The 18,635-nt window shown below is 48.6% G+C and overlaps 1 protein-coding gene and 1 long non-coding RNA gene across 2 annotated transcripts in view; both read left to right on the top strand.

Annotated features, from left to right (window-relative positions):
• LOC142473404 (cobalamin binding intrinsic factor-like) overlaps positions 1–2,695 on the top strand; it is an 80,827-nt gene extending 78,132 nt beyond the window's left edge. Inside the window, exon 9 of the mRNA XM_075580651.1 lies at positions 2,083–2,695. Coding sequence (XP_075436766.1) covers positions 2,083–2,144 — 62 coding nt within the window. The 3' untranslated portion in view covers positions 2,145–2,695. The remainder of the gene's footprint in view (positions 1–2,082) is intronic.
• A 7,166-nt stretch (positions 2,696–9,861) lies between these two features.
• On the top strand, positions 9,862–17,624 carry LOC142473397 (uncharacterized). The gene is made up of 3 exons (XR_012790070.1): positions 9,862–10,184; positions 11,233–11,379; positions 17,368–17,624. It is a non-coding gene; the product is annotated as an uncharacterized LOC142473397 (long non-coding RNA).
• The last annotated feature ends 1,011 nt before the right edge of the window (positions 17,625–18,635 follow it).

An 18,635-nucleotide genomic window follows, 5' to 3' on the forward strand; every position in this document is an offset into this window, starting at 1 on the left:
GGCGTCTGCGCTCTCCACATACACGCCTGTATCTAACATTTGACAGCGTAATGTACATATTCGTAGGAGAAACAGTTATCTTAATCATGAAGCGTGTGGTATGATTAGATCTGTCTTATTGCGACGATGCCGCATACGTACCTGTTATTATTGAGAATAGGCGTCATCACATGATATCCTCATTTTTAATAAATTCCTCTAACTAAGTGGTGATCTGGGATGCACAGGGGGTCTCTCAGGGACCTGCGTGTCCTCCCTCTCTCTGGGACACACAGGGGGTATCTCAGGGACCTGTGTGTCCTCCCTCTCTCTGGGACGCACAGGGGGTCTCCCAGGGACCTGCGTGTCACCTCTCTCTGGGACGCACAGGGGGTATCTCAGGGACCTGTGTGTCCTCCCTCTCTCTGGGACGCACAGGGGGTCTCCCAGGGACCTGCGTGTCACCTCTCTCTGGGACGCACAGGGGGTCTCCCAGGGACCTGCGTGTCACCTCTCTCTGGGACGCACAGGGGGTCTCCCAGGGACCTGCGTGTCACCCCTTTCTGGGACGCACAGGGGGTCTCCCAGGGACCTGCGTGTCACCTCTCTCCGGGATGCACAGGGGGTCTCCCAGGGACCTGTGTGTCACATCTCTCTGGGATGCGCAGGGGGTCTCCCAGGGACCTGTGTGTCACCTTTCTCTGGGACGCACAGGGGGTCTCCCAGGGACCTGCGTGTCACCTCTCTCCGGGATGCACAGGGGGTCTCCCAGGGACCTGTGTGTCACCTTTCTCTGGGATGCGCAGGGGGTCTCCCAGGGACCTGTGTGTCACCTTTCTCTGGGACGCACAGGGGGTCACTCAGGGACCTGTGTGTCACCTCTCTCTGGGATGCACAGGGGGTCTCCCAGGGACCTGCGTGTCACCTCTCTCTGGGATGCGCAGGGGGTATCTCAGGGACCTGTGTATCGCCTCTCTCTGGTACGCACAAGGGGTCTCTCAGGGACCTGCGTGTCACCTCTCTCTGGGATGCACAGGGGGTATCTCAGGGACATGTGTGTCACCTCTCTCTCTGGTATGCACAGGGGGTATGTCAGGTGACCTGTGTGTCACCTCTCTCTGGGACGCACAGGGGGTATCTCAGAGACCTACATGTCACCTCTCTCTGGGACGCACAGGGGGTATCTCAGGGACTTGTGTGTCACCTCTCTCTGGGACGCACAGGGGGTATCTCAGGGACTTGTGTGTTGCCCCTCTCTCTATGATGCACAGGGGGAATCTCGGGGACCTTACACCTCTCTCTGGTATGCGCAGGGGGTATGTCAGGTGACCTGTGTGTCACCTCTCTCTGGACGCACAGGGGATATATAAGGGACCTGTGTATTTCCCCTCTCTCTGGGATGCTCAAGGGTATCTCAGGGACCTGCATGTCACCTCTCTCCCCGGGACACACAGGGGGTATCTCGGTATCTCAGGGATCTGTGTGTCACCTCTCTCTCTGGGACACATGGGGTATCTCAGGGCCCTGTGTGTCACCTCTCTCTGGGATGCACAGGGGGTATCTCAGGGACCTGTGTGTCACCTCTCTCTGGGATGCACAGGGGGTATCTCAGGGACCTGTGTGTCACCTCTCTCTGGGACGCGCAGGGGGTATCTCAAGAATGTTAGTTTTCTTTGAGGCTTACAGCCCAGGATCGGGCGATCGTCCCTAGCCTGCTAACCTATACATATTTCACATAGACATCCATACCCCCCCCCCCCAATTGAGCCCTCTTTGTAGGTCAGCACAGACACAGGAAGAGTCCTGACCTGTCATGAACATGATTTCTTTTATTTTTAACATAATTTCTAACCAACTTTAACTCTTGAAGTACCAGATTGATTACAATACTTAATATTTCATGATATTATCGTGACAATATATATTTTGCCATTTGGATTGCCTCTTTAATGTCTTAATTTGCATTCCTGAGCCCAGAATCGGGGTATCTTCTTTGAAATGTGTTCCTCTCCATCTGTGAAGGGGTTAAACGCAGCCTGGGCTGTGTCACTATGTACTGTCAGCATTTATGCCCCCCTCACCCGTCTCTCTGTTTTCTTGTAGGCGTGGGCACTTACCGACCTCATAACAAGGAGCATATCCTGGCGATCTTCAGCAAATACTGATCATCATCTATTCCTTATTCATTCTCTAGTTTATATCCTCTTCCTCCTTCTCTCTATCACTCTCTCCTTCTTTCTATCACTGTCTCCTTCTCTCTATCACTGTCTCCTTCTCTCTATCACTCTCTCCTTCTCTCCTCTCTATCACTCTCTCCTCTCTCGCTTCCTTCCTTCTCTCTCTCTCTCTCTCTCTCTCTTTCTCTCTCTCTCTCTCTCTCTCTCTCTCTCTCTCTCTCTCTCTCTCTCTCTCTCTCTCGTGACTCCCTCCTCTCTCCCCTCTTCTTCCTTCTCTCCTCTATAGCTTTCTCCTTCTCTCCTCTCTAGATCGTTCTCCTTCTCTTCTCTCTCTCCTCTGTCCTTCTCTCTCTCCCCTCCTCTCTATCTCTCCTTCCCTCCCTCCTTCTCTCCCCCCCTACTTTATCCCTCTCCCTCCCCTCTCACTCGCCCTCCCCTCTCCCCCTCTCTCTCTCCCCTTCTCCTTCCTCCTCTCTCCTTCCTCTCTTCTCCCCTTCTCTCTTGTGACTCTGAGAAACAATAAAGAGATTATATTTCCATATGCTGCATTTTAATTCATTTCACACATGGCAAAGAGATGAAGGTGCTGTCCCACACGGCGGGGACACAATAACTTTATTTTCCTCATGCAAAAAAAAAACAAAAAAGTGAAAAAGGCGCTCCTATATAACGGTAAAGTGATTAAGAGCAATGTATCCATTGTGGGACGGCTCTTGTCCCTGGCGGGCGCTGCAGTAGCCAGCGGGGACCTGGCCTAAGTCTTCCCACTAGCTACACACTATCAGTATTTATCCAGATAATATCCCTTCGTCAGCCCTTGCTTCTACTAATTCTATTACCAGATAAGGTCCTACAGCTTGAAACGGATGTCATATCTGATAATGAGCTGCCCACCCTCCATACAAGCTTATTACCAAATATGGCATGTCTTCTGGAAAGATCTCAGAACACCTTATTAATTCAGCCAGATGCCAAAGCCTCTTCCGGCTGCATCAGCTCTAACCGCAGTTGTCTATGGTCACTGAAATGTCACCCACAGGGCTTCCCTCACTCAGACAACTCAACACAGCGGCACTCCCGCAGTAACGCCTAATACTTCCTAATGTGACCGAATCTATCAAAAGATACTAATTAACCCCCATTAGAATATCATATTGTATATCATATGTATGAAAGAAAGAATAGTTGCAAATCAGACAATATCGTACTGTCTGTGTGGCATTTTGTCCTTATGGACCGGATTCAAACCTAATTACAACAATAATGTAACCGAAATGGAATTCTTACACACTAGAAATAATCTGTGTAAAGACCATGTATTCTTATACACACATATATGCACCAATCTATAAAATAGTGACATACAACTTCAATAAATGGCCGTGTTAGGATCGCAGCTCTGAACCCGAAGAAGAACGGCTCCTCCTGTTCTTCCGAATGGAAACTTTTCTTCGCAGGGTTGGGAGTGGAGAATCAATCCCTGAGAAAAGGGAATGAGAGCCAGAGGGATGTGTTCTAATCCCTTCCCCGTGTGGTATAGATACACGTGAGCGAGAGACTCTATCCCAGGGGCGGCCACCTCCAGTTCTCAAGGGCCACCAACACATCAGGTTTTCAGGATATCCCTGCTTCAGCACAGGTGGTGCAGTCTTTGACTGAGCCACTGATTGAGCCACCTGTGCTGAAGCAGGGATATCCTGAAAACCTGACCTGTTGGTGGCCCTTGAGGACTGGAGTTGGCCATTCTTGCGCTATGCACTCACATTTTCCCCATAGGATAACTGCATTTTCACACCTATAGATATAGGGAGCGTGGAGAATCCCATTTTCTTGTCCTTGGTGTTATATACAGTATGTTCTCCGAGGTTTTGTTTTTGTTTTTAGAAAAAAGCTGGAAACATACGATGTGCAGACAGTATGGACTTAATAAAAGATAAAAAGTTCTATGAAAAAACATACAAATGGAAACTCTCACTGCGCACGATCCGTTTACACACATAACGGTTTCAATCAGCAGCTGACGGACACACGGGCGATCTCACCACAGCCGGCACCGAGTTGGCGTCCTGACTCTCTGCGCCACTTCCGGACTTTGGGGCTTCCGGATCTGCGGGCACTCCATGGGGTCTCTGCTGCTCCCAGAACTCAACGCGTTTCGCTCGATAAGCTTCGCCAGGAATCATCACGACGTGGGGTCTCCGACATTTCATTATTTAACATCAGGGGGAGGGGGAGGGGGAGGGCGGATAGTGGAAAAGACAAAATGATCAGGGAGGGAACGTCCCCCACGGGAGGTTATATCTCCTGTTTGGCTTTCCATAGGATGCAGCCGCAGAGGCTTCATAATCTTAATGGTAGAGATGGGCGAATATTCGGATTTGGAACCGCACCGGATCGGCTGGTTCCTTCGCTCCGCGGATTTCACCGGATCGGCCGGTTCCTTCGCTCCGCGGATTTCAGTGGTTCCGTCGGTTCTTTCGCTCCGCGGATTTCAGTGGATTGGCCGGTTCCTTCGCTTGGCGGATTTCACCGGATCGGCCGGTTCCTTCACTCTGCGGATTTCAGTGGATCGGCCGGTACCTTCGCTCCGCTGATTTCACCGGATCGGCCGGTTCCTTCGCTCCGCTGATTTCAGTGGATCGGCCGGTCCCTTCGCTCGGCGGATTTCACCGGATCGTCCGGTTCCTTCGCTCCGCAGATTTCACCGGATCGGCCGGTTCCTTCGCTCCGCGGATTTCAGCGGATCGGCCGGTTCCTTTGCTCCGCGGATTTCACCGGATCGGCCGGTTCCTTCGCTCCGCGGATTTCAGTGGATCGGCCCGTCCCTTCGCTCCGCGGATTTCACCGGATCGGCCAGTTCCTTCGCTCCGCGGATTTCACCGGATTGGCCGGTTCCTTCGCTCCGCGGATTTCACCAGATCGGCCGGTTCCTTCGCTCCGCGGATTTCACCGGATCGGACGGTTCCTTCGCTCCGCGGATTTCACCGGATCGGCCGGTTTCCTCACTCCGCGGATTTCACCGGATCGGCCGGTTCCTTCGCTCCGCGGATTTCACCGGATCGGACGGTTCCTTCGCTCCGCGGATTTCACCGGATCGGCCGGTTCCTTCGCTCAGCGGATTTCACCGGATCGGCCGGTTCTTTCGCTCCGCGGATTTCACCGGATCGATCTCAAAAAGGGCGTTTTAGGGATTTTTATATTATTATTGGCAATATTCACGGCAGATTCCGAAGTTCGTTCTCTAGAATCCGCCAACAGATTGCTGAATCAGCGGATCGGAACCAATGGCGGTTTTACACCGCGAAAATGCGAGAAAATCCGGGGAGCGGATGTGGGCGGATTCGCCCGTCTCTACTTAATAGTTAACCCTTCACTGCTTGTCGCCTTGTACGCTGTATTCACACAAGTGAGATTACTAGGAACAACGTTTAGTGGCTCTCTCACCCCAAACATTATTATCCTTTATTTGTATGGTGCCAACGTATTCCACAGCGCAGTACAATGTATAAACACACGTGGACGCAGACGCAGGACGGGCGCCACAGGTGGGGAAGGTAATTGAGAGCCAGAAATATAATGAAACAGAGAAAATCACAGAGTAGTGAACAGATGATGACCCCTAGTGGTGAAAAGTGAACACAACACCACTCTTTCATAAAGTGCAAAAACAATGGAAGGTGACACTGATAAGCCCGCAGTGATACCAAATACTCACTGTGACGGTAGTGAGGGTTTGGCCCGGGATTAACGGGGTTACCCCCCAAGGGCCCCCCTCTAACCTCGCCAGGAAGACAAGGGGTTAACTGGGCTGAGGCCCAGAACTGTGACTTAACCCTTGTTAAATAACATGAAAATGCTTATTCCCCTGTGTAAATGTATTCTCCCCTGTTCCCCTGTCCCATTGTAATGTCTGGGTTAATTAGTGTCTGCATAACACACACACTAGGACTTAAGGGGTTAACTGTGAAAGCCCAGTGGGCTAAGTAATGCGTTATCTGTGTATTCCCTTTGCCTCATGGGCCTGCAACTGCCTGTGTCAGCGTGTAAGTGGATTGCCTTGTATGGGTGGCCTCTTATGAGAAATAGCTGCAGGGCTGGGATGTCTGGAGCATGAGGGGAAAGGGGGGAAATATTTTTACCTGTCTTGCCTGCCAGCAAGGTATTCTTAGCTGGTGTCTTAGAGAAGAGAAGGTTTTAGAACCCCACATGATAGATGCAGCCTCAGGGAAAACCCCCAAGTACCCACATATTAAAAATATAACTTTGTCATAAGAGGGACATATATTTTTGATAAAGTGACTTTTTGCAGTTTTTAAAATGTCCAGAACCAAGAAACTGAGTGTTGGTCCTTCACACTTACAATGGAAGTTAATAATCCTGATCAAAGAAGTAATTACCTAATTGTTTATGCGGGAGGCAGGCACAAGGAATAGTTAAGTGTAACAGTTCACACTTACAATGGACGCCAAAAGCCTGCTTCAAAAGGTTTTATTGATGGGGCCAGGGGGGGGGGGCTACCCCAAGGAGGATATCTGAATTGGTGTCCTTATTAAATATAAGAATATTATGAGATGTCCTTGGCTGAAAAGGATAAGAGTTACATATTTGTAATCGTGGGATTTAGCATATCTTTGAGAGTCTAAACACTGTATATGTACCTGCTGCTAAATGCCAGATATTAATATCTCTATTAATTTTCATATTACACTGTAATGTAGGGTCTCTCTGCGAGCGTCAGATGTCAAGGATTGCATTAATATATCTCACCTGATTGTATGTATTACTGAACTCAAATTATGAGGTGATTTGCAGTAAATATGAAATTTTGGTTGAGTTCTGAGAAACTTCCACCCCCTGCTATGATAATGAGCAGGAATGACAAGCCTGGTCATCAAAGGCTAAGTGGCTAATTGCTTATGCTTGGCCCAAACTGACCAAAAGAAAATTAACCAGAGTAAGTGTAACTTTTTACACTGAGACCTGGAAATCCAAGCCGAGCTTCAAAGGGGATTTTACTAGACGACACGGAGCCGTAACCTAGGGATACCAGGGTTGAAATGATATATAAGTCAAAGTCCCCCTTTTATCCAAGTTGTTCATGTTGTCCATGCAAAGTTCTTCATGCAAATGATCTTCATGCCTGCATGTCATCAGGCCTGTTGTGCTATACCATCTTGATTGCTGAGAAGGAATGCCATGCATGTGTCCTGCCTGTTTTGCTGTGATGTCAACTGAAATATGGGAGAAGTGGCAGTCTGTGTCCTGTTTGCTTTCTGCCCTAATCTTTAAGTAAGTGTCTATATTTTGCCTGTTATTTGTACATTATTGTGTGTTCACCTTTATCAAGGAATAAAATCACTTTATTATATCTTAAGTCTAGTCCCAGTTCAAACCCAGGTATATATATATATTTATATATAGTTTTGGTGTACATTACAGCCTGTCGCAAGCTCTCGTGACACTCACAAGTGCAGTCCCACTCAACCTACATATGTGGAAAAGGCTTCTTTTTCCTTAGGAAACTTGGGACAAGCAGCGTGTGGGAGCGGGACACACCATATGTGGAAAAATAATGAGACAATAATAGTGTAACACTATGAAATAAATAATCCTAGCTTCAGAAATCTCCAAAAGTTATACTCACATACGTGTGAGCTGACTAAGCGTGTCACACACATTGGATAGGTGTGCAGGAACACAGGTCCAGGGTAAACCAGGTGACCTCTGGGATGGGGGGGAGCTGTATGGGTGTGCTACGGTAGGAGACAGAGACACACCATAGCGCAGACTGTATATGTAGAAAATGTAACACAAAATAACCTCACAAATGCGCACTTACACTTTGTGCAACAAATACAAGCGTAGGGTAATCAGCCCGGAGCGAGGACGATCCCACCGCTCTGATAAACACGAGCGCCGAGCGGGCGCTGCTCCTTAATGCGGCCGCTGGAAGCAACAAGACCGCTCCCCGAGGCTCCATCCCGATGTGGCTCCATCTCCTCCTGGATTCAACGCGTTTCGCTATACTAAATAGCTTCTTCAGGAGTCCTATCACCCATAACAGCTACCTGCCCTGTGCTGGAAAACGTTTTAGTCCCACAGGGAAGACAGTTTCCCAGGAAAAGGCCTTTATGTCCCCAGAAACGTAATCCATTGTATACAAACCAGAGGGTTACAGGGGATCGTAGCGCACAAGGCGCTGGGGAAATGTGAACTTGCATGCGAGCGGCTGGCATTGCAAGGTACTGTGATACTCTGAGGCAGATGGATCATAGAACACATCCTGGGTAAGCTAGCTACGTAAGCGCCCAGCAACCTGTGAGCTAGGATTCCCCCTGTAACCCTCTGGTTTGTATACAATGGATTACATTTCTGGGGATATAAAGGCCCTTTGCTGGGAAACTGTCTTCCCCGTGGGACTAAAACTCGGCGTGGACCTGATGCACTGAGAGAGGAGCGGTGAGATCGTCCTCGCTCCGGGCTGATTACCCTACGCTTGTATTTGTTGCACAAAGTGTAAGTGCGCATTTGTGAGGTTATTTTATATAAAATGTTCTACATATACAGTCTGCGCTATGGTGTGCCTCTGTCTCCTACCATAGCACACCCATACAGCTCCCCCCATCCCAGAGGTCACCTGGTTTACCCTGGACCTGTGTTCCTGCACACATATACACTGTGTGACACGCTTAGTCAGCTCACACGTATGTGAGTATAACTTTTGGAGATTTCTGAAGCTAGGATTATTTATTTCATAGTGTTACACAATTATTGTCTCATTATTTTTTCACATATGGTGTGTCCCGCTCCCACACGCTGCTTGTCCCAAGTCACACACGTACGACAGGTCACACACGTATGACAGGACACACACGTATGACAGGTTACACATGTTGTGACGGTAGGGGTAGCTGGGGGACCTAATAAAGAAAAATCCCAGCTATTTACCCCTAAAAAAAGTGTAACTTGGCTGTCCTAGTAATATTTCATCCAGCCAAATGTCCTTAATATCTGGGGAAGATTTGGGCTAGCTGTGTGTAATGCTAAGTCCTGTCTTTTATATAATTACCTTTGTCTGTATTTATGCCTGTTTGCAATTCCTCCCAGATTAGCTACTTGGTAATTGTGTGGTGATGGAATTAACATGAAAAAGGGTCAATTAGATATTCCACTGTTACTGTCATTTCTATGGAGAAAGACTAAGTAATTCACTCAGGTTAAGCTCTCCATAGAAATAGACCAGAACAAAGGTAGGGGATTAGATAAATGAATCAGTTATCAGGTCTGAGCCCCAGGCACTGTTTTCTCTTGGCTGGCTGCCTTTGTTCAATAACCACCAAGGGGTATATAAGGGGTGCTGCTGGGCAGTGCATTAGTTACCCTCAGAGGGAGAGACACTCTGGGAGGGAGTGTGGAGGTTCCATCAGAAGTCCATCAGAAGTCCACCTCTGGGAAGGAGTGTGGAGTTTGCAGAAGTCCACCTCTGGGAAGGAGTGTGGAGAAACATTTCAGAGGGGCTACTGTGTGCAGCACTCTGATATCCTGGAGCAGAGAAGCGGACAGGGGAAGCCCATTTGAAGTGGGTCATTGCACCTAGGAAAGGTAGATTTCATCCCCCAGACCCCAGTAAGTGTGTATATTTGTGTATTTTGTATTTCTGTGTGTTTCCGAGGATTTATCCAAAATAAACCACATTTTATGTCATTACTGTGTTTTGCCCTGTGACTGATCCCTTAAATATAAATGGTGTTAAAAGTCCTGGTCTCCCGTGACACACGTATGACAGGTCACAGAGAGAAGGACCTTTTTAAGCGTTCCTGGGGAAAGTGTCAGTTTCCAGCTCCCGTCAGTGGGTTGGTTAGTGGAGTCCGGGGTGAAAGTCCGCCTGGGGAGGGAGCGGTATGTATGAAGGATCAGAGGGTAGGGAGTTTATTACCACAATAAAGACCAGAAAGACGACTTTCATCTTCCTGTAAAATAACACTTTAGAATTACAGGTTACACAGGAAACCGCCCGAGATACGCACTGTGAGTACCCAGCGCTCGCCCTGATATACAGATACAACACCTGTGTTTGCATATACATATACCCTTAGGGAGCCCTGTATACAGGGTTAGGTAGAAACACAAACACTCACTGTAACTATGATGTAACTATTATGTAGCTACGATGTAACTACACTGCACCTTCAATGTACAGTAACTACGATGTAACTACGATTTAACTAGTGTAACTACGATATAACTATGGTGTAACTACGATGTAACTACGATGTAAATACGATTTAACTAGTGTAACTACGATATAACTATGGTGTAACTACGATGTAACTACACTGCACCTTCAATGTAACTACGATGTAAATACGATTTAACTAGTGTAACTACGATATAACTATGGTGTAACTACGATGTAACTACGATGTAAATACGATTTAACTAGTGTAACTACGATATAACTATGGTGTAACTACGATGTAACTACGATGTAACTACAATGTAACTATGATGTAACTCCAATGTAACTATGATGTAACTCCAATGTAACTACGATGTAACTATTATGTACCTGTTATGTAACTACACTGTAACTACGATGTAAAGTTTAGATGTGTCTCTGTCCCCGTTACTATGTTGTGCAATAAATAATTTTTAACCCCATCAGTACTGGAGCTGGCCCCGTTTCTGCAGCTGTGCACCGCTTCCAAACCTTGGATTTTTCTTTGTTGTAACTACTGTGTAACTACGATGTAACTACGATGTAACTGTTATGTAACTACACTGTAACTACGATGTAACTACGATGTAATGTTTGTTTTCGGGGCGCAGCACATTGGAACGTTTATGATTTTCTGTTGTGCTACAAATAGAACAAACCCTGACCTCTGTCTCTCACAGCCCCAGTCCTGTGACTTCCCCACATTCCTCCTGTGCAGCTCCCAGTGTGGGATGCCCTATACCAAGGCTGGGGCTCTGTGGAGATGTTCTGATGAGAGGTTGTCCTTATAACAGGGGTCCCCCATAAAAGGGGTTCATTGGGGCTATGGTCAGTAAGATGTTTTTCTCTCTCCCCCAGTAAATTCCCATGATGACCGCCTCGGGGAATGCAGCCAGCGGACCCTTCATTCTGGTTCCTCAGTGGAATGTCCCCGCTGCCCCACTAACTGTACCGACCCCGGCCTTTCACCAGGCGTTTCTCAAGGGGCAACCGAAAGCTCTGGGGGTGAGTTCTGATGGTGAGGTCCCTGGAAGGGAAGTCACTGGGAATAGCATGCAGGATACTGGGAGTCACTGGGAATAGCAGGCAGGATACTGGGAATTACTGGGAATATCAGGCAGGATACTGGGAGTCACTGGGAATAGCATGCAGGATACTGGGAATTACTGGGAATAGCAAGCAGGATACTGGGAATTACTGGGAATAGCAGGCAGGATACTGGGAATTACTGGGAATAGCAGGCAAGATACTGGGAGTCACTGGGAATAGCAGACAGGATACTGGGAATTACTGGGAATAGCATGCAGGATACTGGGAGTCACTGGGAATAGCAGGCAGGATACTGAGAATTACTGGGAATAGCAGTCAGGATACTGGGAATTACTGGGAATAGCATGCAGGATACTGGGAGTCACTGGGAATAGCATGCAGGATACTGGGAATTACTGGGAATAGCATGCAGGATACTGGGAGTCACTGGGAATAGCATGCAGGATACTGGGAATTACTGGGAATAGCAGGCAGGATACTGGGAATTACTGGGAATAGCAGACAGGATACTGGGAATTACTGGGAATAGCATGCAGGATACTGGGTGTCACTGGGAATAGCATGCAGGATACTGGGAATTACTGGGAATAGCAGGCAGGATACTGGGAATTACTGGGAATAGCAGGCAGGATACTGGGAATTACTGGGAATAGCATGCAGGATACTGGGTGTCACTGGGAATAGCAGGCAGGATACTGAGAGTTATTGGGAATAACAGGCAGGATACTGGGAATTACTGGGAATAGCATGCAGGATACTGGGAGTCACTGGGAATAGCATGCAGGATACTGGGAATTACTGGGAATAGCATGCAGGATACTGGGAGTCACTGGGAATAGCATGCAGGATACTGGGAATTACTGGGAATAGCAGGCAGGATACTGGGAATTACTGGGAATAGCATGCAGGATACTGGGTGTCACTGGGAATAGCATGCAGGATACTGGGAATTACTGGGAATAGCAGGCAGGATACTGGGAATTACTGGGAATAGCAGGCAGGATACTGGGAATTACTGGGAATAGCATGCAGGATACTGGGTGTCACTGGGAATAGCAGGCAGGATACTGAGAGTTATTGGGAATAACAGGCAGGATACTGGGAATTACTGGGAATAGCAGGCAGGATACTGGGAGTCACTGGGAATAGCAGGCAGGATACTGGGAATTACTGGGAATAGCAGGCAGGATACTGGGAGTCACTGGGAATAGCAGACAGGATACTGGGAATTACTGAGAATAGCAGACAGGATACTGGGAATTACTGGGAATAGCAGGCAGGATACTGGGAATTACTGGGAATAGCATGCAGGATACTGGGAATTACTGGGAATAGCAGGCAGGATACTGGGAGTCACTGGGAATAGCAGGCAGGATACTGGGAGTCACTGGGAATAGCAGGCAGGATACTGGGAGTCACTGGGAATAGCAGGCAGGATACTGGGAATTACTGGGAATAGCAGGCAGGATACTGGGAGTCACTGGGAATAGCAGACAGGATACTGGGAGTCACTGGGAATAGCAGACAGGATACTGGGAATTACTGGGAATAGCATGCAGGATACTGGGAATTACTGAGAATAGCAGGCAGGATACTGGGAGTCACTGGGAATAGCATGCAGGATACTGGGAATTACTGGGAATAGCAGGCAGGATACTGGGAATTACTGAGAATAGCAGGCAGGATACTGGGAGTCACTGGGAATAGCAGGCAGGATACTGGGAATTACTGAGAATAGCAGGCAGGATACTGGGAGTCACTGGGAATAGCAGACAGGATACTGGGAATTACTGGGAATAGCAGGCAGGATACTGGGAGTCACTGGGAATAGCAGGCAGGATACTGGGAATTACTGGGAATAGCAGGCAGGATACTGAGAATTACTGGGAATAGCAGGCAGGATACTGGGAGTCACTGGGAATAGCAGGCAGGATACTGGGAATTACTGGGAATAGCAGGCAGGATACTGGGAATTACTGAGAATAGCAGGCAGGATACTGGGAGTCACTGGGAATAGCAGGCAGGATACTGGGAGTCACTGGGAATAGCAGGCAGGATACTGGGAATTACTGGGAATAGCAGGCAGGATACTGGGAGTCACTGGGAATAGCAGGCAGGATACTGGGAGTCACTGGGAATAGCAGGCAGGATACTGGGAATTACTGGGAATAGCAGGCAGGATACTGAGAGTTATTGGGAATAACAGGCAGAAAACTGAGAGTTACTGGGAATAGCAGCAACATTACTGGGAGTTACTGGTAATAACAGGCAAGATACTGGGAGTCGGAGCGCCCGACAGCTTTCCTGGGGCCCAGGACAAGAGTTTACTGAGGCCCCTGTGTCATTGGCCTTGTGAGTCTCCCCTGTCTATTACACGCCTCCTCGCTCTCTCACCCCCCTCTCTCTCTTCCATCCTTCGCTCACTCCCTTTGCTATCACTCAATGCCCCCCTCCGCTCACCCGATACCCCCTGCTCACCTCCCACACACGGTTCCCCCCCAATAGCCACATAATGCTCCCCCCGCACACACACAATAGTCACACAAGTCTCCCCCCCTCCCATCCCGCTCCACCACGCACACACACACACACACACACACACACACAATAGCCACACAACACACACACCTTAGTGGACTTTCGCGCACGGATGTGGAGGTTGAGCCCGACTTTGGTTGCAGGGCCAACTTTTAGCATGGAGGGGAGTCCCTGGGGACACCCGGGGCCCAGCAGCCGGATGCAACTTCTGGCCAGGCCCAAGACCCAGTGCTGGCCCCCCCTCATCTTTCGGACCCGGGACAGTTCTCCCAGCTCTCACCCCCTGTTGTTGGCCCTGCTGGGAAGAAAGAAAAAAAAGGGTGATGTAGAAATAGTGCTAAAGAAACAAATATATATAATGGGCCCCAGATAAGGGTGACCCTATAACGGGGTGCTAGGCAGCCTGGTGGAACCTGATAGTACAATCAGAAAGAGATACAAAAACAAAAGAGATACCGGCGCCTTAAGAGTCCAATTGGGTGATAGTCCTGGGAATTCCAGACAGAAGGATGAGTATCCACAAGGAGTGACTTAGCAATTCCTCGATCTTCAGGTGATCAGATGCAACTTCATCCGTGTGTAGTATGATATGGAACGAGAAAAGAAAAAATATAGTGCAACACAGCTAACAAAAAATACTCTGACACAAACCTACAAAACAATACAATATGAACAAGACTAACATGAGACACACAGGGGCAAAGCTGGAAGTAAAAGTTAGTTTCATACAACTCTAAAATAATATAAAATGAATGGACGAAGAACCCAGAGATCGCCAATCCAGAGGGGGAAAACCGAAGCGCTACTCACAGGATGGGTGCTGTATACAAGCAACTCTTTAAAGGCCTTTAAAGAGCCAGCACATAACTCTCACAGAGAGCAGATCCAGACACGTTTTTCAAGGCTGCTCAAATGTCAGTGGTTCTAACCAACGTTAGCCAAGCAGGCATTGCCTTATGAATGTCCTAATTGACAGGCCAATCAGATTTTTAGCGTAAGGATATATACCAGGCACCACTGGCATGACTCATATCCCCTGAAGAAGTGTGCGCAAGCGCATGAAACGCGTAGGGTGTTTTCGTTATTCTGTCTGGGCGATCGGACGAGAGGAGTGCTGAGGCTCTGGATCAGTAGTAGAAAGGATCTTCGCCCAAAAGTCCCGCCCACGGGTGACGGAACATCCGGTGACGTCACTTCCGGTGTGAGGGACACGGGACACGGGGGAACACGCCAGTGAACTACACTATCCAGCTAGAGGAGGACTGATCCCCGAGAACCGCAGGGACCACACTCGTGGGAACCACCAAGGGCCCCCAGGTCCCCGTGGGAACTACCCGAGGGCCCCAGAGAACCGTGGAGATGACCCAGGGACCCCAGACACCCGTGGGCACCACCTGGAGGCCCATTGAGCCTAGCGGGGACCACCCGGATCCCCCCAGACACCTGTGGGTACCCCCTGGGGTGCACTGTGGAGCCTGTGGACACCCGTCGGGAGCACCGGGACCCTCGCCGGCCCGTGGTAATAATTGTGTGTGTAAAATAATAAATCCTGGTTTTATGGGGGGGCACAGGGGGTGGGTGAGGAAGAGGGAGAGATATCTGATCTCACAAAAGCCCAGCAAAGAGAGGGTAAGAATGTAACCCCCACGAAACTTAATGAGGCAAAAGCCAAGCTCAATCTTCTCACCTCTGAAGCGGAGCAGTCCCTCAATTGGACTAAAAGCACATTTTACGAGGGGGCCAACGAACCGGGCCCAATGCTTGCAACAAAATGAAAGAGCGGGCAGGGGGGCCGCTCCATACAGGCCAACAGACAAAATGCGGGGAATCCAACCTCTAACCCGATGCTAATTTGTACAGAACTCCACTGCTATTATGCTAAGCTATATGATGGCAATAAAACTACACAGAGGACTTCATCACAATGATCACAATGTCCCCAAAAGGCCAATCTGCCCTCTGTCTCCCAAGGGGATAAGGTAAACCTGTCCAAGAAAATGGACCTGGATGAACTCCGAGAGGTAACTACAAATCTTTAGCCTTCACAAGCCCCAGGGCCCAGGCGGCTATTCTAATGTATTCTATAAAAAATGATCGCAGGTCCTGGCCCCCCATCTTTTGTCTGTGTTTAACTCAATCTTCTTAAATGTACAGATCCCGAGCAGCATGCTGCAGGCGTCCATTGCACTGATCCACAAGAAGGGCAAGGACCCAGCTAATTGTGCTAGCTGCAGGCCTATTTCTTTAATTCAGATCTAAAACCAGTTGACCAAAATACAGCCCTCTCTGATACATTCGGACCAGGTGGGTTTCGGCCCGGGTGGGGGGGGGGGGGGGCAAGCGGCAGACAATACAAGGCGCATTATAGAACTAATCGCGTATGCATCCAAGAATAAAATGGTCTTGGGCTTGGACGCTGAAAAAGTGCTTGACCGTATTCATTGGGAATACATGCACGTCACGCTGCAAGCTTTCGGCCTGGAGGACCCTTTTGTAAAGGCAATCCTGGCATTATATACTATGCTCACAGCAAAGGTGGTGTGCCAGGGATTTCATTCAGCGTTCCTCCCTATAAGAAATGGCACTAGACAGGGCTGTTCTCTGTCCCCATTATTGTTCGCCATGTGCATGGAACTGTACATACAGTAGCGGCAGCTTTTATTTGATGTAATGCCGGCGGCATGCCGGGATCTACTCCGGCTGCCGCCAGTCAAGACCGCGCGCCGCTGCGTTTCCCCCACGCACCCCCCCTCCACTTCGCGCGCATTTTACCCCCCCTTCCCGACCCCGGCTCCTGCTCTGCCCCTCTGCTTCCCCGCACCCCCGCTTACCTTACTTTAATCTCCAGGGGTGTCGGGGAAGCCCGGGGAAGCCGGACGCGCACGTGACTGTGACGTCACAGCGCACCGCAACGCGCCGCGTCTCCACGCTTCCCACACGCATCCGGCCGGCGGCATTACATCAAATAAAAGCTGCCGCTACTGTATTACCGCGCTCTTCCCTACAGAAGTTTGCTGCTGGTAAAAAGATAGCCTTACATATAGAAAAACAAAAAGAACGATTCCTGCGCTCCTACCAATTAGGCTAAAATAAAATAGTGATCTCATGATTAAGGGTTATTTAGTTAAACCCTTTGTCCAAAGCGTTATAAGCCTGCAAGCCACGTAAAGGCATAACCGAATTTGCAGGTACCTACACTGAATATATGTTATTATTGTCCCATGGACTAGTGCAAAATGTGAGAAAGATCTGAAGGGGTTAAATAAAGCATATGCTTTTGTGAGTAGTGCAATTAAAAGCTGCCCAAAGCCAGTTTCATAGTTACCTGTACTGTAGAGGTAAGCTGGGTGCACAAATTCCCTGGTGTGAATATAATAAGACTTACACATATTTCCTTTCTGTCAGCCTTATACAGTATATTCACCTGCTCTTCAATGGAGGGTGATGTGCAGACTGACACTGGGGGTGCATGGAACCACTGGTGTTCTATGTAAGGAACAACCTGGACATCTCCGTAATCCAAGTGAAGAAACAGGTGCATAAGATACAGTAACGTCCTTTTTTGCAAACGACATATTTCTTACAGTGTCAAAACCACTAACTACTCTCCCAAATTTGTTCTCGGTTCTGTCTGTGTTTAATAAAATTTCGTGTATTAAAATAAATAATAATAAGTCTCTGAATATAACCCTGCCAAAAGAGGTAGTCAAAGTCATCAGGCTTAATTTCGATTTCAAATGGCAGCCGACGGCCATTAAGTATTTGGGAAATTTACATCACCAGAGATTTCAAATCTCTATACCGAGAAAACGACCCCAGGGCATTTCTGGCTCTTAGGGAGGATCCTGGGGCATGGACCGACTATTTCCTATCATGGACAGGCAGGATTCACTGCATTAAAATGAATCTCCTCCTGCGCCTGCTATATTTATTTCAATTATAACAAGAGAGATTGAGGCATTACAATCCCTCATTACCAAATTTATCTGGAGGAAGAAAAGGCCTAGAAGTAAAAAAACAAATTCTCCCGATCTCTAAAAAAGCAGGTGGCCTGGCCCCCCATGCATACAAGCTTATTACAAGGCCTCCCAACTAGGCCTCCCAACTAGGTCAAATGGTCCTGTGGCACTGTGACTCGTACTCCAGACCAGAGGTGTGCAAAGTTTTTAGCGTGGGCCCCCCTGCCTGGGAGCCCCAGCGTTCGCGCCCCAGGACTCATCTCCAGGCTCTACGGTTTCCTCGTTAACCCCCATCCACCTCGCCCCGCAAACTTAAGAACATGTCCCAGTTGGAGCAGAACCTAGGTGAGGAGCTTGAGAGGGAGGACAGGGATGACATTTTTTAAGCCGTGGCCAAGTGCTCGATCTCCACCACTGTCAAGGAGAATGCCTACATGGCAATGATGAGGTGGTACTTAACCCCACTGACGCTCTCGAAGTTCATTCCAGCCTACCCATCACTCTGTCCTAAGGGCTGTGGCAATCAGGTGTCTTTTATTCATACGTGTTGGTCATGCCCGGTGGTGGCATCCCTATGGAGAAAGGCCAGGGCCTGGATCCAAAGAAACCTTAACCTAGACGTAGAATTGGATCCTTGGTTGTTTCTATTGAACAGACCCATACAAAACCTATCCAGGCAAGAGAACAAACTTATCCCCCATATCACCACTGCTG

Source organism: Ascaphus truei, assembly GCF_040206685.1.
Source record: "Ascaphus truei isolate aAscTru1 chromosome 8 unlocalized genomic scaffold, aAscTru1.hap1 SUPER_8_unloc_2, whole genome shotgun sequence".
Lineage (NCBI taxonomy): Eukaryota > Metazoa > Chordata > Amphibia > Anura > Ascaphidae > Ascaphus > Ascaphus truei.